The sequence below is a fragment of the Zalophus californianus genome, chromosome 2 (assembly GCF_009762305.2).
Source record: "Zalophus californianus isolate mZalCal1 chromosome 2, mZalCal1.pri.v2, whole genome shotgun sequence".
Lineage (NCBI taxonomy): Eukaryota > Metazoa > Chordata > Mammalia > Carnivora > Otariidae > Zalophus > Zalophus californianus.
Window position 1 is genome coordinate 381,421 of NC_045596.1, and position 24,925 is coordinate 406,345.

The 24,925-nt window shown below is 61.4% G+C and overlaps 2 protein-coding genes across 3 annotated transcripts; one reads left to right on the plus strand and one right to left on the minus strand.

Annotated features, from left to right (window-relative positions):
* The first annotated feature begins 8,533 nt into the window (after window positions 1–8,533).
* Window positions 8,534–23,490, plus strand: IDUA (alpha-L-iduronidase). Its single transcript, XM_027597737.2, has 14 exons — window positions 8,534–8,785; window positions 9,566–9,706; window positions 19,830–19,915; window positions 20,105–20,212; window positions 20,482–20,577; window positions 20,672–20,874; window positions 21,002–21,181; window positions 21,295–21,511; window positions 21,865–22,077; window positions 22,158–22,279; window positions 22,355–22,480; window positions 22,553–22,629; window positions 22,979–23,079; window positions 23,228–23,490. Exons 1-14 carry the CDS (start codon window positions 8,631–8,633, stop codon window positions 23,332–23,334), a joined length of 1,932 nt encoding a protein of 643 aa, XP_027453538.1. The 5' UTR covers window positions 8,534–8,630; the 3' UTR covers window positions 23,335–23,490.
* Window positions 9,714–15,365, minus strand: SLC26A1 (solute carrier family 26 member 1). 2 transcript variants are annotated; one of them, XM_027597735.1, is made up of 3 exons: window positions 14,250–15,365; window positions 12,796–13,128; window positions 9,714–12,091 (listed from the first exon to the last, which is right to left on the minus strand). In XM_027597735.1, the coding sequence occupies exons 2-3, from the start codon at window positions 13,042–13,044 to the stop codon at window positions 10,562–10,564; spliced, it is 1,779 nt and encodes a 592-aa protein (XP_027453536.1). In that variant the 5' UTR covers window positions 13,045–13,128; window positions 14,250–15,365; the 3' UTR covers window positions 9,714–10,561. The 2 variants fall into 2 exon arrangements, with proteins under 2 accessions (XP_027453536.1, XP_027453535.1); XM_027597734.2 differs by having other exon boundaries at window positions 12,796–13,412.
* Window positions 23,491–24,925: the final 1,435 nt, after the last annotated feature.

Consider the following 24,925-nt stretch of genomic DNA (forward strand, 5'->3'; position numbering starts at 1 on the left):
GTGGGCCCTGCCTTACCCCCGAGTACCCGCAAATCCGGCCCCTGTCCTCACCACGGATGAGGAAGTCATGAGGGTCCGGGTCAGCGATAGCCAGGGAGTGCTCCCAACCCCACGCCAACGTTGCTGCCCTGCCTGTTCGCAGATGGTGCCCTCTACCATCAGCTCTCTCGTGGGAAGCCCGAGGGGCCAGCGTCCCTCCCTCCGGGTCGTGGCCTCGTGTTCCCGTCGGGGGCTGGCCTGTCGCGACGGTCCCCAGGTCATCCTCGACCCCCCCATGCTAGGAAAGACCGGCCCCCACCGCACCCCCGGGGAAGGCAGTGAGTTCCGCCCGCCAGCCAGCCAGCCGGGCTGAGATGTCTGGCTCTACAAAGGGGCGACGCCAGCACGCACCGCTTTGTTTTGTCCAGGCGGCACTGGGGGGGTAGGGGACGTGTCCACGAAGGTCACCTTGACCCCACAGCCTGCCAGAAATCACTCCAGGTTCCCTACTTCTGTGGGCCTGAGCGCAGGCTACGATGCCAGTGGCCGAAATGGGAATCGTGGCCCAACGGGCTTCTTGGGGGACCGAGAAGGGAAAAGCAGGGGCTGCAGGGAGGGGTTCGCTCCCCTGCGTGCGGGGAAGGGTAGAGCCCCAGGGTCCCAGAGGAGGAGAAAAACAGGGTGGAGGATGCAGCCAGGGGAGAATAATGTCCGCGGTGGGGGTGCTTAATGACCACGAAGGCGACGAAGGCAATGCCTGGAAGTGGGCTGGGCCTGCTGGGAGGGCCTGCGGAGGGAGAGACAGGGAGGGTTACAGTGCCTTATTTGGCTGAGGGGGGATTCCGGGTGTGGACAGCAGAGGGCGAGAGAGGGCAGTGCCAGAGACGGGGTCCTGAGAAGGCCGGAGGACTCTCGCCCTCACTCCCCAGGAGGGTTCTTCATTGTCCAGAAACCGTTCACTGCGCACCCAGAGCACTGGGCTGGCATGTCTGCCCTCCTGGAGCTGAGTTCTGGGGCTGACAGACAACAAACTGAAAAACAAACAAGCCTGGAAATGCCACTTAATGTCTTGGTGCCGCTGTGGATGGAGGGAGTCAGGCCTGAGTGCCCAGGAGGAGCTGGGCTGTGGGCAGCAGGAAAACAGACCGGCAAGGGGAAACAGAGGGTGCAAAGGCCCTGGGGCCACTCCTCTCTCTTTGTTTCCTCAGCACCCCCATTCTGGCTTCAACCCACCCAGCTCCCCGAACCTGCCCTCAGCCAGGTCACAAGTCACAGGTGAGGGCCAGGCCCCAGGTCCGACCGGCCTCCTGGCCCTGGGAGGGTTCTAATCTATAGCCATGGTGCCTGAGAAGGCACAGGTTTCTATGGAAGACCACTCCGCACCATGCAAACTACAGCTGACTTCTTAGGAAACAGGACCTAAAGACATATCTCTCCATGCGTGAGAAAGTGGAGGGCAGGGGAAACACCTGGAGAAGGGGTATCCTGTGTGCATTTCTGCAGAAACGTAACTCTGCTCTCTGATGTGGCATGCCAACGGAAATGGCAGACACACTGCCATCAAACCTTCCCGAGAACTTGGGACACCTTCCAAAATAGTTAGCAGCTTCTAGCTGATGCTGAACACATCTGCCTGGAGCATGGCTCTCCTCGAGGATCTGGGTGGCCCGCTCTGCGCTCTTGCTCCTGCAGAGAGCTTTGGGTCTACAGGCTGTCCCTCTCCCCTTCTCTTCTCTCCGGGTCTCAGTAAGCTCAGGAGCCCTAACACAACTCCACAGGCTGGGGGGCTTGACCAACATTTACTTCTCACAGTTCCGGAGGCTGGAAGTCTGAGATCGGGGTGGCGCATGGTCATGTTCTGGTGGGGGCCTCGTCCTGATTTGGCAGACGGGGGCCTTCTCACTTGGCTTCTCACAGCAAGAGAGAGAAGAAGGTGTCTAGCGTCTCTTTTTATAAGGGCACTAACCCTGTCCCATGCTCTTGACCCTCAAATGCCCCACCTCCAAATACTATCCATGGGGTTAGAGTTTCAACATATGAATCAGTGAGAGAATCAACATCTGTTGTTCAAGCCCCTCCGTTTGTGGTCCTTTGTTACAGGCACCCCCGTCTGTCAGACTCGCACAGAAACAAGCCAGCTGTGCGTTATCTGGCAAGTAGCTTCCGACGCCCCACATCTTGTTCTGAGTGCCACGGATGTGTCTCTTTCCCGCTGGTGCACATTCAGTGCGCGTTAGCAGCTGCCCCGACGTGGGCGCACCATGGTTTATCCTTTCTCCTGTGAACAGACTTGTGCGTTGGTGCCCGACTTGGGCTGTTAGGAAAAATGCTTCCAGGAGCTCTGGTGCACGTATACACATGTCCACGGGAGTACCCTTGCTGGGCCATAGGACAGACTGTGTTCACCTCTAGAAGAGAATCCCAAAGAAAAATAAACCCACCCTCACCAAAATACTAATGTGTACGTCCACTAGCAACGTAGGAGATTTTCCTCTGCTGCACGTTTGTGACAACCACGGTCTCACAATTTCAGCCTTTCTGGTAGGTTTTGGTATGGTTTTTCACTTCTGTCCTTTGGTGGTGAGGAAGTCGCCAGATCCTTATCACAGATCCACCTGCCCTCTGCAGCTCTTTTGTAAGGCCCTGTTTGTTAAGTGCCTTGATCATTTTTCTGTTGAGCATCTTTTCCTTATCGATTTGTGCTTATTCACATACTCTGGAGATGATTATTTTGTGAACTACCGTCCATTCTCGCTGTCCGCGGCTGCCAAGCTCTGGAACCGCGAACGCAGGATTGCGGAGTCCGTGAACACACAACCAGGGCTCCTGGGGAAATGCAGGGTCAGCTTCCTGGGAGGCTCTGGGCACGTTTTCATCAACGGATCAACACAGAACCGTGTGTCGTGTGGCTTCTGTTCAAAGGCATCTCATCGACTATACAGTTGTCATCAAGGACCCATCCTGCCGGCATCACCGAACCTCACACGTCAACAAAACCCACCCAGCACGCGGTTTTCTCCGCGGGCCCATCACGGCCTCTGGTGCTTGGAGCCCTGGGTGGGACCTCAGGACCACCCTGGGGGGTCATTATAAACAACGGAGTCACCAGCCAAAAGCACAAAAATGCGGGACACGTGGCACCAGATCGACAACAGAAAGGACACTTGTTTCCAGAGCGAGCTGAACCGAGAAGGCAGGGCGCCGCCTCCTCCTGTCTCCGCCGGGGACTTCGGGCCACGCTTCGTCTTCGCTGCGCTGGGCACGTCCCCGAACGACCATGGACGTGCCTGGAGTGTTGACTGTGGGCTCACAAACAAGTTTCAGTGAGCAGGTGAATTCGCAAATCTGTGAATATTGAAGTTTCCTGCGTCAGCACAGCCTCCTCCACACCAGGACGGTCCCCTTGCTCTCAGTGTGGCTCTGGGTGAACAGGCCTTCCTACGTTTTCACCTCGTCCAACTGATCAGCCTTTCCTTTCTGGGGAGGGCCATTGTGTCCTGTTCAAGCACCTGCCTGCCCTGAGGTCATGGAAGTGCTCCTGGTTTCACATTTCTATCTCCTGAGGCTGCCTGGCCCGCCTTGGTGGTGTGGGTGAGGCAGGGTCCCATCACAGGGACCCGCAGCCTCTCTCTTCAAGAAAGAATGCAAGTCATCATAGAATTAGGTGCACATGTATTCAGAATGAGATAAGAAATCATCATCTTTTAAAAGATTGACTAATAGCACGAACATTACAAAATCAAGGAAATACCACAATTCTTATTCATAACTGCATGGTACTCCACTAGGATGTGTTTTTCATCTACGTCTTTTATCGTCTCTTCTTATAACAATTTTTCAACATTACTTTCCAGGGGAAAAGAGGAGAACTTAGTATCTCTAACAAGGTTGATTGAAAACAACGTCGTGACTACTATCTCTCACCAAAGTCCTCTCTTGACCACTCACTACTCAGAACTCCTATCCTGTTAGGACTGCTGTCAGGTTTGGAGAGAACGTTGACAAGTTGTTTCATTTATAAGCTGGGGAGGCTGGGATATTGCATTTTCTCGTGCTGTGACTCATCTCAAATGCCCTTACAGATCTCCTGAACCTTCTTCTGTCGCGTCCTTGTCACATCGGCTGTGAGGGGTTCTCCATTATCTTGTTGATGTCGGCATTTCCTGTTAAATCAGCAGAATGTTTAATCCCATTCCAAAAGTCCAGTGTGATTCACTCCTTCTGGCTAATTGCCATGGCAGTTCCTGGAAGCCGTTTTCTGTGCCAGGCTGTCTGGCATGAACTTCGCGAGGAAGTGACTGGGGACAACATGAATATAGTCCATTAAACCCCAGCTGGAGTTTCTACCACTCAGCTTCCCCTTGGCTCCGTCCTGAAAAGGGCCCCCCACCTCCCCAGAACCACCCCAGCAAGAGGGGAAATGTGACAGGAGGAGTTTGAGGCAGTGTGGGAATTGCTGTGGTCCTAGTATCTTCCTTTAGCGAAGTTTACAAAAACATCTGACCATATGACCAAGGCCCCGCGGGAGCCTGTGCCATTGAGTGGACCTGCTGTGTCTGTCTTTGGCCAGGCTGCAGGGTCTGCTCCTCGGGCTCCACAGTCCTGATCTAAGAGAGCAGAGGCCCCTGCAGGGGCTCAAGGTGTGGGCAGGACGTGCTCCCTTCAGAGGCCTGCCGCTGGCCCTCTCGGTCTTCTGGAGCCGTGCTCTCGGCAGTTCTGTGCTCATGATCCCTTCCTCGATCATCAGAGCATAGCATCTTTACTCTAAAATGTGTACCCAGGATTTTCTTTTAAAGATTTTATTTATTTATTTGAGAGAGCAGGAACACAAGCAGGGGGAGAGGCAGAGGGAGAAGCAGACTCCCCGCCGAGCAGGGAGCCCGATGCGGGGCTCGATCCCAGGACCCCGGGATCATGAGCTGAGCTGAAGGCAGACGCTTCCCCGACGGCGCCCCCCCAGGCGCCCCCACCCCCAGGATTTGTTTTACTCAGATATGGTAAGGTGACAGAAATGGAAACACCCACCTTTGGAAGGATAATTTATTACTTACATTTCCCAGGAGAAGGGGATACCCCGCACCATGTGGGGCCACGGGGGAAACACCGGTCGGAATCAGAACGGAGAAGCAGGAGCAAAGGGAATGTGGCCCAGAGCCTTTACTGGGGTTTCCACGGGAAGGAACGGGTGAGCAGCCGGCACAGGGAGTAAGTTTAGGATCGGGTACTTTGAAAAAATCGGGCAGGCCTAGGCTATAGTGGCGGTCCCTGGTTGTCCAGTGTCTGGCCTTGGGGTGATGTGCGGCAAGGGGGTGTTGGCTTGGCGTGTGAGAGCGTTGAAAGCTGGGTCGGGGGTGTGGGCTCTCTCCAGGAACTGTGTAGCCCTAGGAGGGGCACTCTCTCCAGGGCCAAGGCCCCAGATGCCAGAGCATCAAGAATGAAGAAAATAAGCAAATACAGGCAGGGGAGAAAAAGTTGTTACCTGCCTAGAGATATAAGCCAGATTTTGTTTAAGAGGGAAAAAATAAGATCCTGCCCTAAGAGAAGACACAGGGTGAGGGGATGCTGCTGTGGTTGGAGCTGTCCCAGGGGAGGCTCCTGCTGGCCCTTCCCTCCCAGTTTCCTCCTATCAGACAGAGGCAGGAGGGAAAAGCCTAAAACCAGAAAGAAATAAAAAAAGAAAACGGGAGAAAATACAGGCCTGATTTTGCCTGTTCTTTCGCCTGGAAAAATTAGGAGCAACTAGTGGTAGATTACCACAACCCCATGATGTGGTGCCACCCATTAGAGGCCCCACACCTAGAACCCAAGATCATTAAAATTGTGTCCAACCAACTTGTAAATATTTTGCTCTTACTGGTGGGCTGAAATGTCCAGCTCTGCGCCTGTTCTGGCAGTCTATCCGCCGCAGCTACTTCCACACCTGGAAGGACACGGTGCACCTCTGCAGGCTGCCCGTGGGTGTGCCACAGCACCATCCCCCAGACGAGATCCTGACCCGGGCTCCTCTCTCCAAGACGGCGCCTTCCTCCAAGGGGCTTCCTGGGACACACTCACTAGGACACGGGGGTCCAACAGCTTTTAGTCCTGTTGGGTCCCACTGGCAACGCATTCCTCCTCAGGCCCCTGGCTGCCTGGGAGCCCCTTGGGACTTGGATTCTCAGAGCGGGCAGGTCGTGTGAACAGCACCACCAGCCACCGCGTGTGACCGAGCCCAGTGGAGTCCTACTGCCAGGATGTCCCCGAACATGGACAGGACCCAAGGCTAGCACTTTAGCCAAACTTCATGCAGGTGTCTGAGCGGTGGATGCTCTGGGCAATAATGGCTCATCCTCACACTGATGATGCACTGTCAGGCCATCGCCTAAAAACTGTCCCCTTCAGAGTAAAGAACGCTGGAAATCTCTTGCCTCACAGATGCCAGAAATATAACTTAAAATCACACATGTCTCTGGATACACTAAGGCCACAATACGAGTCCCGACTAAGACAGCCTTACCCTTTGGAGTTACAAACGTTACTAACAGTAGCCAAGACACATGTCACTTGAAACCACCATGTCCCCGACACGTTCCACGACCGTTTCTCTGAGGGACATACTGGTCTTCTTGAACAATTCCTCTTCATATCCCAGTCCAATAAATGGGCCCCTAGTTGAGTCTCCATCCTGCCCTAGGCTTTACGCTCCCTTAATTGAGGGCCCTTTGCCCAACTCTCACCTCACACCAACCTGAAAAGCTTTCCCACGGTCCTTCCCTGTACTGAAGGGGAGATGTGCTCAGCCTCTGTGTAATGGAGACTGACTGGTCATGAGGCCCTTTGCTGATGTCTCCCTACCCCTTGTGTCCCTGTGTGGCCCCGGACCGAGTGCCGGGCCTCCTGTTTCCTGGGATCGGTTGAGTATGAACTTCTTCCTGCACGGCAACCATTTTCCTGTATGTGTGTCTCACCATAACTGGTTAAAACAAATCCTGAGTACACGTTTTGGAACAGTCTCCAGATCTCTCTCTCTTCTGAGGTCTTTACGTGGCCACTCCCGTGTCAAGTCTCCCTCTGCCTCCCCCTCACGAGGATGCCGTGATGACATATAGGGCCCATTCAGATCATCCGGGATTATCTCCCCTCTCAAGACCCTTCACTTAATCACACCTGCAAGTCTCTTCAGCACAGAAGGTCACGCTCAGAGGTCCTGGGCTTAGGACCACGGACACCACTGTGGCCAGCCAATCAGTGTGCATTTATTCCACTCACAACTTCTGTGTTAACTGTCACACATTTCGATTCTCTGGTGTATTTAAGCCCCCAGAATACATTACAATATTTTTTTTTTATATATCACTCTTCATTAGATTCGTGTACAACATAGTCTTCTGTACCTCTGGGCTGTGTGGGACCATTCTGCGTGGAGGTACCAGTTACCATCTCCTTGGTGAGGGCCAATGGGGACCAAAGTCCCCAGAGTCCAGTTCTCCGCAAAGTCCTCATCTGACCTTCTCTTTGGAAGGAAAATTCTTGCTGGATTCAGAATTCTAACTTACCGGTTGTGTACTTCCAGGACTTTGAAGTTTTCATTTCACTGTGTATTGGTTTCAATTGCTTCTGTTGAAAAGTCAGTGAGCTTTGAAGATACTCTGTGGGTCTTTGGTTCCAGCCCTTCACCACGATGTGCTTGGGTTCGGCTTTCTTCATGCCTTTCTTCGTGGGCTTCGCGGCACTGCTTGATTCTGTGGCTGGGTATCTTCCAACACTTCTAGAAAATCGCCCGCCCTTATCTCTGCAAATCCTGTTTCTGTCACCAGCCTGGGGGACTGACTGGTCCGTTGGCGGCCTCCAGGGACGGGGTTGTGCTGTTTCAGGCAGGAGGGTGCAGGCACGAGACTTTTCACAGGGTGGCGAAACGTCTGATTGTGGAAGACGCGGTGCTGGACGACTTGCCTGGCGTGTGTACAACGTGAAGTGTAAACCCAGGCCAGGCCACCCAGCTGTCTGTCAGCAAGGTCCGCTCGCCTTCTCCAAGCCAGCTTGTGCCCCGACCACACCGGCTCCTTGTCGCTTCGCCTTGCCAAGCCCACACCCCAGCGGCTCACCTATGACTCCGCTCCTTCCCTCCCACCCCTGCATCCAAGCCGCCTGCGGTCCTAGCGCTCATCCTCCAAATGTGTCCCACATCCGACCACCTGTGCCCACGTCCAGCCATCGCAGGTCGGAGCCATCAAGTAGCCGCCTGACCCGTACATTAGGCGACTCCCCGGCCTCCGGGGCGATCCTCCGAAGCATGAAGCCGCAACGGCTCACTCTCGGGCCCCGGGACAGCGGAGCGCTCTTACAGGAGGCGTCCGAGCACAGCCGGTGAGCAGGGCTGGCGGGTACCGCCGTCCAGCGGGGGAGGACCGAGCCAGGAAGGGGCAGCGGTCCAGGACTCCCCAGTCTGGAGCCCGGCGGCAGGGGGGCGGGGAACCCCCAATCCCCGCCCACTCACCGGCCCGCCCCTCCCGGGTTCCGAGAACCCACCCAGACCCGGCCCCGCCCCGCAGCGGCGGTCACGTGGCGTGCGACCCGGAGGCGGAACCGGCGGCGCAGACCTGGGCTCCCGGAGCGCAGAGGAGCCGCCGGGCCTGCGGGGATCGTGCGCCCGCGCCCCCCCGCGCTCAGCCATGCAGCCCCCGGGCTCCCGCACCCCGCTGCTCGCGCTGCTGGCCGCGCTGCTGGCCGCGCCCCGGGCTCTGGCAGAGGCCCCGCACCTAGTCCTCGTGGACGCGGCGCGTGCGCTGCGGCCCCTGCGGCCCTTCTGGAGGAGCACCGGCTTCTGGTGAGCGCTGCACGCGGGGAAACGGAGGCCCGAGAGGCCCATCTCCCCTCCATCCCGCCGCGCGCTCCTCCCGAACCCGGGACGCGCTCCTGGACCCCCTGGTTGCATTGGAGAGACCCCTGGGCTCCCGCGCCCACCGCTCGGGCGCTCTGATGTGAGGAAGGCTGCCCAAGTCCTCACCCTTCCCTGGCTGGTTTACTCCTTCCTCTCGGGGTCCGCCTTCAGTCAGACTGGGGGTTTTCTTTGTCGGCCGGCTCCAGGCGGTGTTTTGGGTGCCCCGAGGGGTTTTCTGAGTGGGTGCCCGGTGTGGTGGAGACCTGCGGACAGGCCCTGAGTTTGCGCGGTGGCCACCTGGGGCCGTCCAGGCGGTCACCTGGAGCAGCGGCCCAGGACCCTCCCAAGGGGGCGGCCACAGTGATGTCAGACAGCCCTGTCATGGGACCTATCTCCCAACCCCCCTGTGTCTCTGACCCCCCCTCCCGTGGCTCCGACCCCGCCCCCCTCGTGTCTCCAACCCCCTCTGTGGCCTGCTTCTGGCTGAGATCACCTGGCTGAAGGGGAAGGAGCAGGGTATTGGGATGGGGTCCTCTCTTCTCAGGGTGCCCCTGATTTCCATAAACGTGAGACAGAATAACATTCCTGACGTTGGGGGTCATTTTATTACATCAGGGACGGTAACATTCATTGGCAGGTACTCCCCACTCCAGCTGCTGGAGGTGGGTGTCCTGGGCAATCCCAGGCCCTGTCCACGGGGACTCATGCCCCTTGTTCTTTCCCCAGCCCCCCACTGCCTCACAGCCAGGCTGACCAGTACGACCTCAGCTGGGACCAGCAGCTCAACCTGGCCTATGTGGGCGCTGTCCCTCACGGTGGCATTGAGCAGGTCCGGACCCACTGGCTGCTGGAGCTCGTCACAGCCAGGTAAGTGATGGGGCAGCCGGCAGAGCCCCCTTTATGGAGAGCAGGACCGAGGCTAAGGGGAGAACTGTGTTGGGGTGTGCAGGACCGGGCAGTGTGAGGGCCGTGGCGGGGGCAGAAGAGAGGAATCCTGCTCTGAGGAGCTGTTGCCCTCGCACTTCCCAGCAGAGTGTCCTGTGTGGGGCTCTGGTGGGTGCTGGGCAGCCCCTGCACTGGGCACAGCTGACATCCCGCTGGATATCACTTAGAGGCACAGGGGCAGGTTGGTGTCCCACTGCGCCAGCTTTGTGGCTGAACCAGCACCAGCAAGTGTGCACCCACATACCTCATGTGATGTGCATGTGGGTCAGGCTTTGCAGGAACGCTGCCCAAGGGCTGGGCTGAAGTTGCGTCGGTCCCACCCCACTTCGGCCCTGCAACGCTCCGCCCAGCCAAGGCGTGGGACAAAGGAACACTTGGGTGTGTGTTTGGAAGACTTCAGAGACACGGAGGTCCTCAGGCCCCCGGCCAGAGCTGCCCCCTCTCACCAGTGGGCCCAGGACTGGGCAGGCCAAGGGACCAGTATCCTGTGGGCATCGTGGAGGCATCCTGATTGCCTTGGGCCCTTGTTCAAATAGGAGGTGACACCTGGTGTCAAATCGACCCTGCAGGACCACGGACGCACAGCACGCGGGCCCAGGGTGTCTCCGTGGCAGTTTGTTTCAAAGGTGCCGCTCTTGGATGTTCAAGTGTCTGGGGCTTCTGTGTGCTCCCTGGTTCCTCCAGGGTGGAGGGGCCCAGTGCCATTCTTGGAGGGGTGTGGTGAGTGGTCGGTGACCGGCTGTGGGAGCGTATCTGCTGAGGGCTCCTGGGACGCTGCTAGAGGGCAGAGTCCGTGGCTGCCAGCGCCCTGCGGCGGGCTCGGGCCTCCTGCACGGCGCTGTGCACGCTGTGGAAGAGCTGCCCCTCATCAGCCGCGTCCCCCTGGTCCTCCCCAAGGAAGCCACCTCTCCTCAGGGTGTCCCTCACCGAGGGGCTGCAGCAGGCCAGGAGCAGGGTGATGCCCAGGGCCCCGTAATCTCGGCGCAGGTCCTGCAGCGTGGCCACACCGGCTGCATCCAGGAATAGCATTGGGGCACAGTCGATGACCACAGCATGGAAGCTGGCTGCCGTGGTCACCAGTGCAGCCGTGCTGGTCACTGGGCCCAGGTCCACGCCCTCAACAGGGTCTCGCTCACTGGCCCTCGCCTCCAGGGCCCGCTCCTTCTTCCTGGTGGCCACGTGCCCTGCATCCAGCCCCGTGAGGCTGCAGAGTGACCGCAGGAAGAAATCCTTGTTGGCGTAGTAGAGCGGCCCTGCAAAGCGGAATATCTGCACCCCAGGCTCAGGGACCAGGCCCTCAAACTCCGCAGTGTCCTCGTAGAAGCCAGAGTCCCCGATCTGAGCAAGCAGGGCAGCCCGCGGGCGCTGGGTGCGGCCAGCCAGGCTGAGCAGAGACAGGAGGATGCCGGCCAGCAGCCCCACCTCTACACTGACCAGCGCACAGGTGGCTGCCGTGGCCACCCACACCAGCGCATCAGCAGGGCTGAGCCGCCACAGCTTTGGAACATCCCTCACCTTGCGCAGGGCGCCCCGCAGGCTGACCACAATGACGCAGGCCAGCACGCACCGCTGCAGGTCCCGGAACAGTGGCGCCAGGGCCAGCAGTACCAGCAGCACCACGGCGGCGCTGACCACGCTGGACAGCTGCGTGCGGCAGCCGGTGGCCGTCTTCACGAGGCTCTTGGACAGGGCGGCGCTGGTGACATAACAGTGGAAAAAGGCAGGCAGCACATTGCAGCAGCCCACGGCCAGCAGCTCCTGGTTGGCCCTCACGGAGTAGCCGTGGCTCCGGGCAAACATCTCAGCCAGAGAGATGGAGAAGGCAGAGCCCACGAGGGCCAGGGGCACAGCGTCCAGCACCACACGCCACATCAGCCCAGGGTCTGGCACCCGGGGGGCCACGAAACCAGTGGGGATGTCACCGGCCACGCTGGAGCCAAAGCGTTCGTGGAGCTGGCTGAAGTGGGACACCAGCGTGGCCGCCACAATGACCAGTAGCTCCGTGGGCAGTGGCACCTTTAGGCGGTGCCGGCAGCGGTCTGAGAGCTCCTTAGAGGCCAACAGCACAGCCAGGCACGTGGCACTGGTGACCACGTCGCAGAGGTTGGCCTGCCCAGCACTGCGCAGCAGGCTCAGCCACGTGCTGACCACCATGCCCGGCCCTTGGTGCCGTGGGATCTGCACGCCCAGCAGGTGCCTCAGCTGGGAGGTCAGGATGGTCACCGAGGCCCCCATGGCAAAGCCATCGAGCAGCGGCTGGGAGAGGTAGGTGGACACGAAGCCCAGCCGGAGGATGCCCATGAGGACCTGTGGACAGAGTGTGGTCAGGGCAACGGGCTGCCTGGTGCAGCAGAGGGGGTGGCCACAGCACAGAGCTCAATACCCTTATTTCCCGAGTGGACTCTGGAGTGCCTGCACACACGTGTGCGCACACAGGCACAGCGGATGCTGGAGGTGCGCACGTGGCCTCCTATGCTCATTTCTGGTCCTTTCACGCATGCCGGCTCTGGGCATCGGAAAGCAGCTCCCTTCTGTCCTGCGAGGGGCACTGCCCCCCACCCGGGAGACCCGGGGCCCTTGGGAGGGTGTGACATTGGGGTGGACAGGACAGGCCTGGTCCGGGAGACCCCTGGGTGTGGGGACGCTGCAGGAAGGGAGGCAGCCTCTCGGGATCCCCCCCTGGACGGGACACCCAGGGGAGCTGCGTGGGCCCGTCAGGCGTGTCTGGAGCTGAGGCCCCACTCCAGCCAACTATTGCTGTCCAGGCCACAGCTGGCTGGGCGGGGCCCCTGTTCCTGGGCACCCTCAGGCCCTCGGGGGCCCCCATCCTGGGTTGCCGTCCCGTGCCCACCTCTGCCTCAGCCTGCTCTGTGCTGCCGTTGCCGGTTAAACCCGCCGTTCTCTGAGGCCCTGAGCCCACACTGCCCTGGGCCCGGCCCTTCTGAGTGGGCGGTGAGCACCCGAGGGGCCTGCGCCTCGCTTGGCACAAGCCCAGCCGGTAGGCCCCTCACCTGGTAAATGCCGGCTACCAGTGTGAGGGCAGCGGCAACGCGGATGGCATAGCAGTCCTGCTCGCAGTCCTGCGGACCGGGCCCCCCGGCAGCGGCTGAGGCGTTGACCCTGCTGCCGTTGTCCCCGGGCCCAGCGCCGTCCTGGGCGGGGCCAAAGCCGGCCAGCAGGAGCTCGCGGTCCACCACCTGGCCCACCATGAGGCAGAGCAGGCTGAAGATCCCCACGGACACGTGGTGCGAGGTGCCCATGAGGAAGTAGATGAGGTTCGCGAAGAAGGACGTGTACAGACTGTAGATGGGCTGTAGTCCCGCCAGCAGTGAGTAGGCGATGGCCTGTGGCACCAGGATGATGCCGATGACCAGCCCGGACATGACGTCACCTGCCAGGGCCTCCCGTGGGCGGTACCGGCGCAGCCAGCGTGTGGCGGGGAGCAGGTCCTGCACCAGCGTCCAGGCCCTCTGCGGGCTGCACGCGCACCTCCACCACAGCCTGGCTTTGAGCATCTCACGCAGGCCCAGGGGCGCTGGGGACCGCCGGCGGACCAGCACCGGCCCCCCGCCCCGCTGCACGCACTCAGGGGACACCTCCATCCGGCCCGCCACGCTTCTGGGGGAAACTTGCAACGGAGGCGGGCGTCAGCGCCGAGGTCAGAGGGCCGCACAGAGACCCAGACCTATGTGTGGCTGAACCCCGCTCCGCTGCTCCCTGTCCACCTCCCCATGCGGGCACAGGCCCCTCCACCACCCATCCCAACCACCACGGTCCCCTCTGGCACCCCTAAGTCAGCTCTGTACCATGGGCTTGGAGCACGAGGGCCTCCCGATGCCCCCTGTTGAACCTTGGAGGGCTGCTCAGACGGCAGCACTGACCACTCCCTGCTCCTTGTGGCAGAATTCCTGGGACGTGCTTTGGGAGGGTGATCTCTGGGGGCCAGCTGGGAGGGAAGTTGGGGTGACTGGCATCTGTCCTCTGCCCGGTCCCCCGGGATTGTGGGGTACCCTTTCCCAGGTGTGTGATCACACTCCTGAGGCAGGTCGGGGTCTCAGACCACACAGGTGCACCGTGGAACACAACTGCCCCTTGTGTCCCGAGGGCAGCTGGCCTTCTCTTGCCTTGTCACCCCAGGCCCAGGACATAGGGCCTGGGGTCTCCCCGGGCTGTGGAGGATGGCATGTGTGTGTCGGGGGGCAGGCAGGCACAACCCTCATGAGCTCCAGGGGGACGTTGAGCTGTGCTTCCTTCCTGGGACGACCTCGGCACACAGGGGTCCCCCCGAGCCCCCAGAGTCCAGGTGCGTAGAGTGAGGACTGTTTAAGTGGCATCTGCCTTGTGCCGGAGGGTCCACGAAGGAGACCCTAGAACCGCCCTGCCCTCCCCTTCACCCAGGGAGCTGGCCTCTCCTGTCGCCTTGGGGATTTCACGGTCCTGCTGCAGGGCTCCGAGATGATCTTACCTGAGGGGGCCTCTCACAGGCTTGGAGGACCGGAGGGTAGCGAGGGAGCTGGCCTGTCAGCCTGTTGGGGCCAGAGTCTGCCGGCCAGCTGGACCTCCAGAGCCCTCTGGCTTTTGTTGGCGGGTGGGGGAGTGTGGGCGGCAGGCTTCTGGCTCAGAGCTGGAGCCAGGAGCCAGGCCACGGCAGAACTGGCGCCCACCGCGGGCAGTGCTCCGTGGTGACCATCTGACTGCTTGGCCAGCTGGGATTGCAGTTAAATTATTTACCCCAAAGATTGCTGAGTCATGGGTTTCCCCCAGACCAGTGTTACCTGAGCGGCTAATCCAGGGAGTTGTACTGTAATCAGAGGCTCACAAACAATTGTGTGGGCCTCTTGATAAGCTCCCAGCCTCCCAGTGGGGCCCCAGGTGTGGGACAGGGTGGGCAAGGGCACCCAGTGGCTGGAGCAGGATGCTTGGATTCTGGGGTCCCTGGGGAGGCGGAGGGCCCGGGAGCCCAGCCAGTCCTGGGACAGGGCACAGGCAGAGGGGACCCTTCAGCTTGGGGGCCTCTTGCTGTGGTCCCCACAACTAACCCAGGGTCGGTGCTGGGGGTGGGGCTGGTCTCTTCATCCTATCCCTGGTCACCCTCCCTGTTGTGCCGTGAGACAGGCCTGGTCCACGCTGGAGCACCGGCCTGAGTGGCACTGGGCCACTGTATGCTTGGCGTCTGTTGTGTGTCCTTGTGTGGAAAGCAGGTGTGAGGCTGCCGCTAAGTGTGTGTGTGTGTGCACGCGTGTGGATTGTTGAGGGCAGGAGGGCCAGCAGGCATCGCGATATGCTACCAGCCAGGTGCACCCTTCTTGCTGTGGGGGGTGGGGGTCTGACCACCTGCGTGACTGGCAGGTGCCCGGCGTGGGCAAGGACTGGCTTGAAGGCACATGATGGCTGTAGATGACTAACCACGTGACCCACCAATGATACAGTGACTATTCTGACCCCCCACCTTTACACTGAGTAACAGGTGAACTTCTGTCACTGGGATCTTGAAGGGTTATGTGTGGAAAGGGGCCCGTCCCGCCGTAGCCCCATAGCCCCTATTGCTCTCCTGTCCCCCCAGGACACAGCCTAGGGTTTTCCCTCCACTGACCCCCCCCCCCCCCGAGTCCAGCCCAGGACCCACTTGGCCCCCGGTGGGAGCTGTTTGCCCGGATCAGGAGCTTCAGGCCCCTCCCTGGGGCAGATCAGGTGCAGCACGGGGTGCAGAGGGGAGGGTAGCTATTGGGGGGGTATATAGGTTTATCTCCTACCCCAGCCACTGGCAAAAGGGCACCCAGAACTGCCTGGGTGACCTCAGCGCCCTTGGGGCTTTGTGACACAGAGGACTCCTTGGTGCCCAGAGCAGCGGTGGCCAGGGGGCAGATACACACGTGTGCTGGTGCTGGGCCTCGGGGCCTGGGTGCTGGTGTAGGAGAGGGGGTTCCTCGGGGTGGGGACCTAGTGTGGGAAGGGGCCCTTCCTCTGAGTTCGGAAGGGGAGGGGCAGCGGTTTCTGGAGGCTCTGGGCAGGAAAGCACCTGGGTGGGGTGAGATTCGAGGCAGATGGAGATATTCAGGGAGGGGCTAATTGGGCCTACCCGCAGCCCCTATCCTGTCAGATGCAGCACGGGGGCCGGCTTTGGCTCCCTTGCCAGCAGGGATTGGGCCTCATACTCTGCCCAGGCTGGGTGTCTAAACCAGGTGAAGGAGTAACAGTTGAGGTCACGTCTGACCGTTGGGAGAATTGCAGGGCACCCCGGCCCCTGCCATGCCCCTCCCCGGCTTCTCTGCATTGAGGCTGGCGATCGGGCACCTGTGGTCTCGCTCCCGCACACGGGTATCTAGCCCTGGGCGCTTGCCTGCCAGAGGGGCTGCTGAGGCCCACAGCCCCTTACTGCGGTGGGCCCACGGAGCTGCAGACTTCACCCGCGCAGGGGCCTTGGGGTTCACCCTGCTGGAACCTCCCTCTGGGGGCTTCTGCCCAGCCCTAGGCCACATGGTTATTTCCTTATGATTTGTCTTTAAATCCCCGTTTTAAATTGTCAAATACGCTTATTTGGTACGGAAATGTTGTATCCCGACCCCGAGTGCAAAGGGGCTGCCGGGTTGATGGCCCGTATTGCTTCCAGGGCCCTGAAACGCCGCCGTGGTGCACGGGCCCCGGGTGCTGGATGGGAAGATGGAGAGCACCCGGCCTCTCCCGCCAGCTGGCCCTGAGCCTGACACCCTCCTACCGAGGCTGCGGGTTCCCTTGGGGGGGCGGGCCTGTGAGCTCGCCGCGCGCGCCCCCACACATCTCCCTCTCTGAGCGCATGGCCCCCGGCTGGCCGCGCACTGCGCTCCCCGCCGGATCCTCCTGCTCCGGGAGCGCGCGCCCCGCGTCTTCGCCCCGCGCACCCTCCGTGCGCGCCCCCCACTCGGCACCCCCACCGTCGAGCACCCGCGGCCGCGGCCTCGTCCTCACTCCCCTGCGCACGTGAGGCCGGGTCCCTCTCCGCGCACCCGAGCACTCCCCAGGCGGCTGCAGCTCTGTCCTCCCGCGCACGCGCTTAGGCCCTGCAGTGGGGGGCCTTGGCGCAGCCGGACAGCCGCAGGCGCGCGTGAATGAGCCTTTTGTGCCGCCGCCGCAGCCCGGGCCCACGTGCCAGAGCCAGAGGACTCGCGCCCAGGTTCGGACCGTTCCAGGGCCGCGGAATGGATGCTTGTCGGTGGAGACCCAAGCCTCTCTGCACTTCACCTCAGCGCTCAGCCCCCTCCCTAAATGAGGTCTCTCAGATCCTCACTCTGACTGGGCCAGGCAGAGGGAGACCAAGGCACCCACAGTGGTGCCTAAGGACCTCTGGGGTGGGTTTTTTTGGCCCCTGGGACCCGTGTATTGGTCCCCAGGGTATCCTTAGCTGTGGAGGCTGGCTGGGCCAGGGGACACTCCTCTCCATCCAGGGGGACGGGCTGGGGATGCCGCTGCGTTAGGGCTCCCCCGTGGTACCCCACTGGCAGAGGACACCACCCATAGGAGCGGCGTGGATCTGAGGCCTGCTGTGCACCCAATGTGTGCAGGCTGGGATTATCACCGCCAGGGGCTGCAGGGAAAGCCTGGAGCCCCTGCACATGCCTTCACTTTCCACTTGGTCACCCCATCACCCCTGCCCACCCTCCTCCCACACAGTAGTGGGACTTTGGAACCCTCTGCTGTGTACATTTAATTTTTACCCAAGGGCTTGTTAGTTTTCTTTGCTACGAGTTGTGACCTTTGGATGGGAGGGGAAGGGTGAGGGAGGTGATCCCCACTGCCCACAAGCTTGTCCTGCTGGGCCCCAGAGATGGAAGGACGCAGCCCCTGCACAGAGGGGCCAGCAAGGGAAAGCAGAGTGCAGGGCGCGGGGGGGCAGAGGAACTTGTGTGTGGTGGCTTGACCTGGCCCCTGGGTTGGACTCAACGCCAGGCCCAGGCTCAGCCTTGACCCTGTGCAAAGTGAGGCGTGGGGCAGAGAAGGGTGTAGAGGGGAGGTGTTGGCTTCTCCATGTCCTCCCTGTGTCCAGGGTGGCGTGGGGTGGGGAGGTTGACATGAAAAGCTGTTCGGGGCCAGGTTCTGTGGTGGCCCACGCGGCTCCGCCCCAGCTGCCACAAGAGGATGCGCCGCAGGCCCTCCTGCCCTTGGCTGCCTTCCTCCCTGGGACGGACAGACGGAGCAGGCCTGTCCTCAGGGGAGGCCCTGAGAGGCCTGCCAGCCCGTTGGCCTGTGCTCCTCATGAGGCAGCACCCCCGGCCCGGGCCACCCCGGGCTCTGTGCACATCCCTGCACGACTCTTCCCGCCCCGGCCCCTTGCCTGCGCCTGACTGGAAGGCCACCAGCTTCCCCACCCAGCCCCCAACGCCGGGTCCACCCTCGGATGCCACCTGTACCCCCGCCCACCTCGCTGCTCAAGCGAAGTATGAGGGGTTGTGCAAGACCTGCCCCCTCCATCCGCAGATGTTGCCCACCCTACCTCATAAGTCCATCTGCTCTGGCTCCTTCCTGCTGCCTTTGTAGCCACTGCCCCGTCCTGGCACTTACACCGGCCCCGGGCGGACCTTTCCAACCATCATGGCCAAAGGGAAAACTATGGAGACAGCACCAAGATCGGCAGGTGGAGCACGGGGGATGTGGGGGCCGGGGAGCAACTCGGGGTGGTACTGCGGTGGTGGGCCCCTGTCCTGATGCCCTTGTCCAAACCCACAGAATGTGCACCACCAGGGGGGGCCCTGCGGTCATCTGTGGACTCTGGGTGTGATGACGTGTCCGTGGAGGCCCGTCCACCGTCACAGATGTCCCATCCTGGTGCGGATGTGGATAGTGGGGGAGGCTGTGCCTGTGGGCAGGCGGGGGGGAAATGGGAGATCTCTGCACCTGCCTCTCAATTTCCTATAAACCTAAAACTGTTTAAAAAAAAAAAGTCTTGGGGCGCCTGGGTGGCTCAGTCGTTGAGCGTCTGCCTTCGGCTCAGGTCGTGATCCCAGGGTCCTGGGGTCGAGCCCCGCACCGGGCTCCCTGCTCCGCGGGGAGCCTGCTTCTCCCTCTGTCACTCCCCCTGCTTGTGTTCCCTCTCTCGCTGTGTCTCTCTCTGTCAAATAAATAAAATTAAAAAAAAAATCTCTTTAAAAAAAAATCTTAAAAACAAAGTCATGGCAGTTTTCTCCTTAGGTCTCTGACAGGGCTCCCCATTTCACTTTGAGTCAGGGTCCTATCCTCACCTTGGGTACAAGGCCTCCTGTGACCTAGTCTGTCACAGCCGGCACCCTATTCTGCCCCAGGTCCACACTGTGTTTTCTACTGCTTGATCACTGCGAGTTTACTCCTACCTCAGGGCCATTGCACATGCTGTTCTGTCTGCTCTCCCTGGCATTCCCATTGCTGGCTTTGTCTCACTACATGCTAGGTCCTAGATGTTACCTCAGAGAGGCCCTCCCTGCCTGATCCTTTGCTCCCTTCCCCTTGCATGGTACATCTGATGTACCCACGTTCGAGGTTCACATAGTTGCCTGATTTCTGTCTCCTCCCAGAATGTGAACCTGGAGGAAATTGGGCCACAAGAGGGTGGGGAGGCTGCCCTTCTCCATTTTCGGAGTGTGGGAGGGGGAGAGGAGTACTATTGAGACAAATCTGGAGTCCTGGCCTCCGGGAGGTGTGAAGGAGCAGGTTGTGGCACCCCCCGGGTCCTGCCAGGCTCCCGTTCCATGGCTCCCCACTCCACAGTCAGCTGTCTTCAGGGTGCCTTGTTTCCCCCCTACTCCATTCTGTCGTACCCTTCCCAAAAGATCTACCTGCCCCGTGCCACCCCTCAGCCCCAGGCTGGTCCGAGCTCCTGAAGGCCTGGGGGTGGGGTTCCAGTACAGGCACACTGGTTCATACTAGGCTGTGAATGACTGATAGGCTTTTATCACTGGTGTTTTCGAGGGGAGGGACCCACTGAGGAGTCTGGATCTGAGACCTGTGTGGTATCTTGCAGGCTCTCTACCTGCTTGAGTATGGCCACAGTTCCAGCCCGGGCCCACTTTCCTCCGCCCTGACATTCACTGTCTTACAGGGAGTCAGCTGGGCAAGGCCTGAGCTACAACTTCACCCATCTGGATAGGTACCTGGATCTTCTCAGGGAGAACCAGCTCCTCCCAGGTAAGCAGCAGCCCTGCCCTCTGCCCTCTAGTCCTGTCCCCTCCCCATGACCTGCCCCCTCTGGGTCCTCACTGGTTAGATGCAGAGGACTGGCCTCTGTGCGGGGCAGGTGGGGCCCAGGGCAGGCAGAGCGTGGGCGCCGTGCGGGTAGGTGGGGCCCGGGCGGATAGCCACCTTCATGTGTTGCAGGCTTTGAGCTGATGGGCAGCCCCTCCAAACGCTTCACCAACTTCGAGGACAAGCAGCAGGTGTTTGAGTGGAAGAAGCTGGTCTCCCTTGTGGCCAGGAGATACATTGGTGGGCAGGGCACAGGCCCTGGAGGGACGGCGGGGGGGTGCTCCTGGGCAGGCTCTCCTCCCACACAGGCCACCTCCTTGGACTTCTGTGTCACAAACCCTGAGCCAGGGTCTCCTGATGGGGGAAGCAGGCCGGGCAGGGGGCACTGGGCTCATATGGAGACCAACATCTTTGTCATGGTCCAACCGTAGGCAGGCCTCCCTGTGAGTGGGGATAGGCTTGGCATTCCCCATGGGGGGCATGTGTGACAGTGAGGGGACACTCTGCAGGTAGGTATGGACTCTCACACGTTTCCAAGTGGAACTTCGAGACATGGAATGAGCCAGACCACCACGACTTTGACAACGTGTCCATGACCATGCAAGGTGGGTGGCGCCTCCCGGGTCCTGTGAGTGGACAAGGGGCGGGAGCAGCCCCTCAGGCGCCAGCGTGTGGACTCCCGAGTTCCCGCCCGCCCAGGCTTCCTGAATTACTACGACGCCTGCTCCGAGGGGCTGCGGGTTGCCAGCCCGGCGCTGCGCCTGGGCGGCCCCGGGGACTCCTTCCACCCCTGGCCACACTCGCCGCTGTGCTGGGGCCTCCTGGGGCACTGCCACAATGGCACCAACTTTTTCACGGGGGAGCTGGGTGTGCGGCTGGACTACATCTCCCTCCACAAGAAGGTACAGTTGCACCCCCCCCCCACGCCCCCTGCCCCTCTGCCCGCCAGGGGACCCCCGCCGCAGCCCCACCCACTCTTCAGCCGGTCACGGGAGCTGACCCCAGTCATCCTGAGGCCAACCCCCGCAGGGCGCGGGCAGCTCCATCTACATCCTGGAGCAGGAGAAGGCCACCGTGCTGCAGATACAACGGCTCTTCCCCAAGTTTGCTGACATCCCCATTTACAACGATGAAGCGGACCCGCTGGTGGGCTGGTCCCTGCCGCAGCCTTGGAGAGCTGACGTGACCTATGCAGCCATGGTGGTGAAGGTAGGCCCGCCCCCAGGATCTACCCCAGCACCTACCCCAGGAGCGGCGGTCCTTAAGGGGAAGGAGGGTCCGGGCGCATGGCCTGGAAGATCCTACCACCTGGACGCCTGCAGGTCATTGCCCAGCACCAGAACCTGCTGGTGGCCAACTCCAGCTCTGCTGTGCGCTACGCGCTCTTGAGCAATGACAACGCCTTCCTGAGTTACCAGCCGCACTACTTCACACAGCGCACACTCACTGCGCGCTTCCAGGTCAACAACACGCGTCCGCCACACGTGCAGCTGCTGCGCAAGCCCGTGCTCACCGCCATGGCGCTGCTGGCCCTGCTGGGTATGCCCTCCCCCCTTCTCTGCGCCAGCCCAGACTAGAGCCAGACGAGGCTGCCCCCTGCACCCTGGGCAGGGCCAGGACCAGGACCAGGGTCTCGGTCAGGCAGGGGTGTCATTCCAGGCCCCATGGCAGGGGAGGTGCAGATGTATGTGCCCTGCTGGGGATGGGGGACTTCCTTGCCCCTCCCGGCCCCGCTTCCCCAGCTCAGTGGGTCACAGAAGTTGTGGTGTGGTGGGGCCCTCTGGTGCAGGACCCTTCGTGGAGGGGAATGAATGGTGGGAAGCCAGGCCTCGGGAGAGCAGCCCTGGGAGGCCGCGACTTCTGCCTGGTGACAACCCACCCCTGCCCTGCAGACAGCGAGCAGCTCTGGGCCGAGGTGTCGCAAGCCGGGACGGTGCTGGACAGCAACCACACGGTGGGCGTCCTAGCCAGCGCCCACAGCCCGGCTGGCCCCCTTGACGCCTGGCGCGCCACGGTGCTGGTCTACGCGAGCGACGACACGCGCAACCACGCCAATCGCAGCATCGCCTTGACCCTGCGCCTGCATGGGGTGCCCCCGGGCCCGAGTGAGCTGGGGTCCTGGGGAAGGGGTGGCTCTGGAGGGGGTGGGCCCGGCGAGGCATGGCTCCAACGTCCACCTCTGCAGGGCTCGTCTATGTCACCCTGTACCTGGACAACCAGCTCTGCAGCCCCCATGGCGAGTGGCAGCGCCTCGGCCGGCCGGTCTTCCCCTCGGCAGAGGAGTTCCGGCGCATGCGCGCCGCCGAGGTCTGAGGCCGGGTGGGGGATGGGGCAGGGCGTCTGTCGAGATCCCAAGCCCTGAGTACCAGTCCCTGTCCCCAGGACCCAGTGGCCGAGGCGCCACGCCCCTTCCCTGCCAGTGGCCGCCTGACACTAAGCCCAGAGCTCCGGCTGCCCTCGCTCCTGCTGGTGCACGTGTGCGCACGCCCTGAGAAGCCGCCAGGCCAGGCAAGTGGCAGCCCCCTACCCCGCCGCCCAGGCCCCTCCAACCCCCCAGTCACGGAGCCTCTCTCCCGTCAGGTGACCCGGCTCCGTTCTCTGCCCTTGACCAGCGGGCAGGTGCTTCTGGTGTGGTCGGATGAGCGCGTAGGCTCCAAGTGCGTGCGTGCTCTCACTCCTAAACCCCATCCTGTAGGAGCTGTTGGTCCCCGCCTGTGCCCGGTCCCTCCGCTCTGGTCCTCCAACCCCTCCCCACCTCCGCCTCTCACGCCCCCCCCTCACAGCCGCACAAACAGCCCGAGGCAGCCCCCCCTACTTGATCGGGGGTGGGGGTCCCTGTCGGGAACGTTGACAGCTGGCCCTGGGCTCCGGTCCCCTCGTCCCTCTGCAGCGGGTGTGCAGGAAGAGGGCCAGGGACCCGGGGAGGGCTCAGAGAAGGGGCTGTGAGTCTGCCCTGCCCCCCAGCCCACCTGGACGCCAGCCCTCCTCCCACGTGACCCTCCCCAGGTGCCTGTGGACGTATGAGGTCCAGTTCTCCGCAGATGGTGAGGCGTACGCTCCTGTCAGTAGGAGGCCATCGACGTTTAACCTCTTTGTGTTCAGCCCAGGTGTGCCTGCCACCGTCTGCCCTCACCTCAGCTGCCCCATTTCTGGGCCTCAGCGCGTGTCCCATGGGGTGGGGTCCAGGGAGCTCTAGGAGTTTGCGGTAGGTTCAAGGGGGCACTCCAGAACACATGTGTATGTTTGCATCCTCAGACTCCGCTGTCACGTCCGGCTCCTACCGGGTTCGAGCAGTGGACTACTGGGCCCGGCCAGGCCCCTTCTCGAACCCTGTGCGATACCTGGAGGTCCCTGCACCATGAGGGCCCCCACTGTGCAGTGACCATGAGCCTGTGCTGACCCGTGAGCCTGGGTGGTCAGGAGCTGAGATGGGCTGGACCACCAACGGCCCCTCAGTCGACTCTGTCGTTCTCTCCTGTTCTCTTGCTCATGCCGTTAAAGTGCCTTTTCACTCATCAGTCTTGGGGCTGGCTTTTGTGGATGGGCCCAGGGCAGACTCGGGACCTGGCTAGAGCGGGGCCTTCCCCACCTCCCTCCTCTTCAGAGTGCTTTCTCCCACCATGGGAGCAGGCTGGGCACAGGGAGACTGAGGTCCAGCTGCCAAATAGATGGCTGCCCTGCCTCCCTGGGGTCTCTGGCCTCATTGCTGGGTGCAGTGGGCCCCATTCCTACCCCCTGCCCGTTCTGCAGAGCACGAGGGTGCTCGCCTGGGTCAGCTTGGAGCCCAGGTGGGGACCCACTTCCTGAGGCCCAGGCAGGCTGAGCCTTGCACTCCACCAGGTGGGGGGTAGGGTGGGACTTGCAGGCTGTCTGGCCCCCACTGTGGCCAGCAGTGTCAACTGTGAGCCGTGTCTGCCCCCATGGCCATCCTGGTTCCTTATCGGAGCCCGAGGGAGACAGATGGCAGGCTGAGAGTGACTGGGGACTGTTCACAGAGGGGTGACGGCGGGCAGGACACTGCACGGGGAAGTGCAGGACCCAGGGTCCTCCCCACCCCCACCCCCACCCCAGGGCCAACAGACGGGTGAGGGAGCACTCAGCGGTCCAGACAGGATGGAGAGGCCACCTGGTGAGGAGCAGAGACCTTCAGTCCAGGGGTACAGCCAGTCTGGGGGGCCCTGTGAGCAGGAGGGGGGTGTGGAGGCCCCGATCCCCACTCTCCTCCTCTGCTGACCTCCAGGGCTACCTTGGGCTTAGGGCTTGGGGAGGCGACGAGGGGGGTCTGAAAGGGCAGATGGAAGACAAGGCCCAGTCAGCCCCTCTGGCTTCCCCAAACCTGCCAGCCCCCTGTCTCTGTGAAAAACTCAAGGACTGCCAAGTCTCACCACCTGCCTTACCACAGGTGGGAGAAGTCACCTTGGTCACACTTCCATGTGGACCCCACATTCAGCCCCGTTTGCTTTTCTTCTTTCCCGGTGTGGGTACCGCAGTTGATGCCGGGGGACCCAGCCCTTGTGTCTCTGTGGGGCGCCGTTCCCTGCTGACTGCCGTTAGTATACAGGGGGCAGAGGGGGTGCCCTGCCCTGCATGGTCCTCCGGCCCTATCACGAAGCCCTGTCTCAGCCAGCCCAGGCCGTCATGATGAAGTAGAACGAACCACCGACCCCAAGGCTCCCCCACTACAGAAGTGTGTTCTCTCCCAGTCCCGGAGGTGAAGTCTGAGATCAAGGTGTGGGCACTGTTGGATCCTTCCGAGGCCTCTCTCCCGGATTTGCAGACGAAGGCCTTCTCCTGCCTTCTGTGTCCTACTGCCCTCTCCTTAGGATGCCAGTAGCGCCCATGCTCAGGACCTCATTTTCATCACCTCCTTAAAGGCCCTGTCTCCAAATACAGTTCTGTTCGGACACACTGGGGGTTAGAACTTCAACATAAGAATGTGGCGGGGGGGGGATA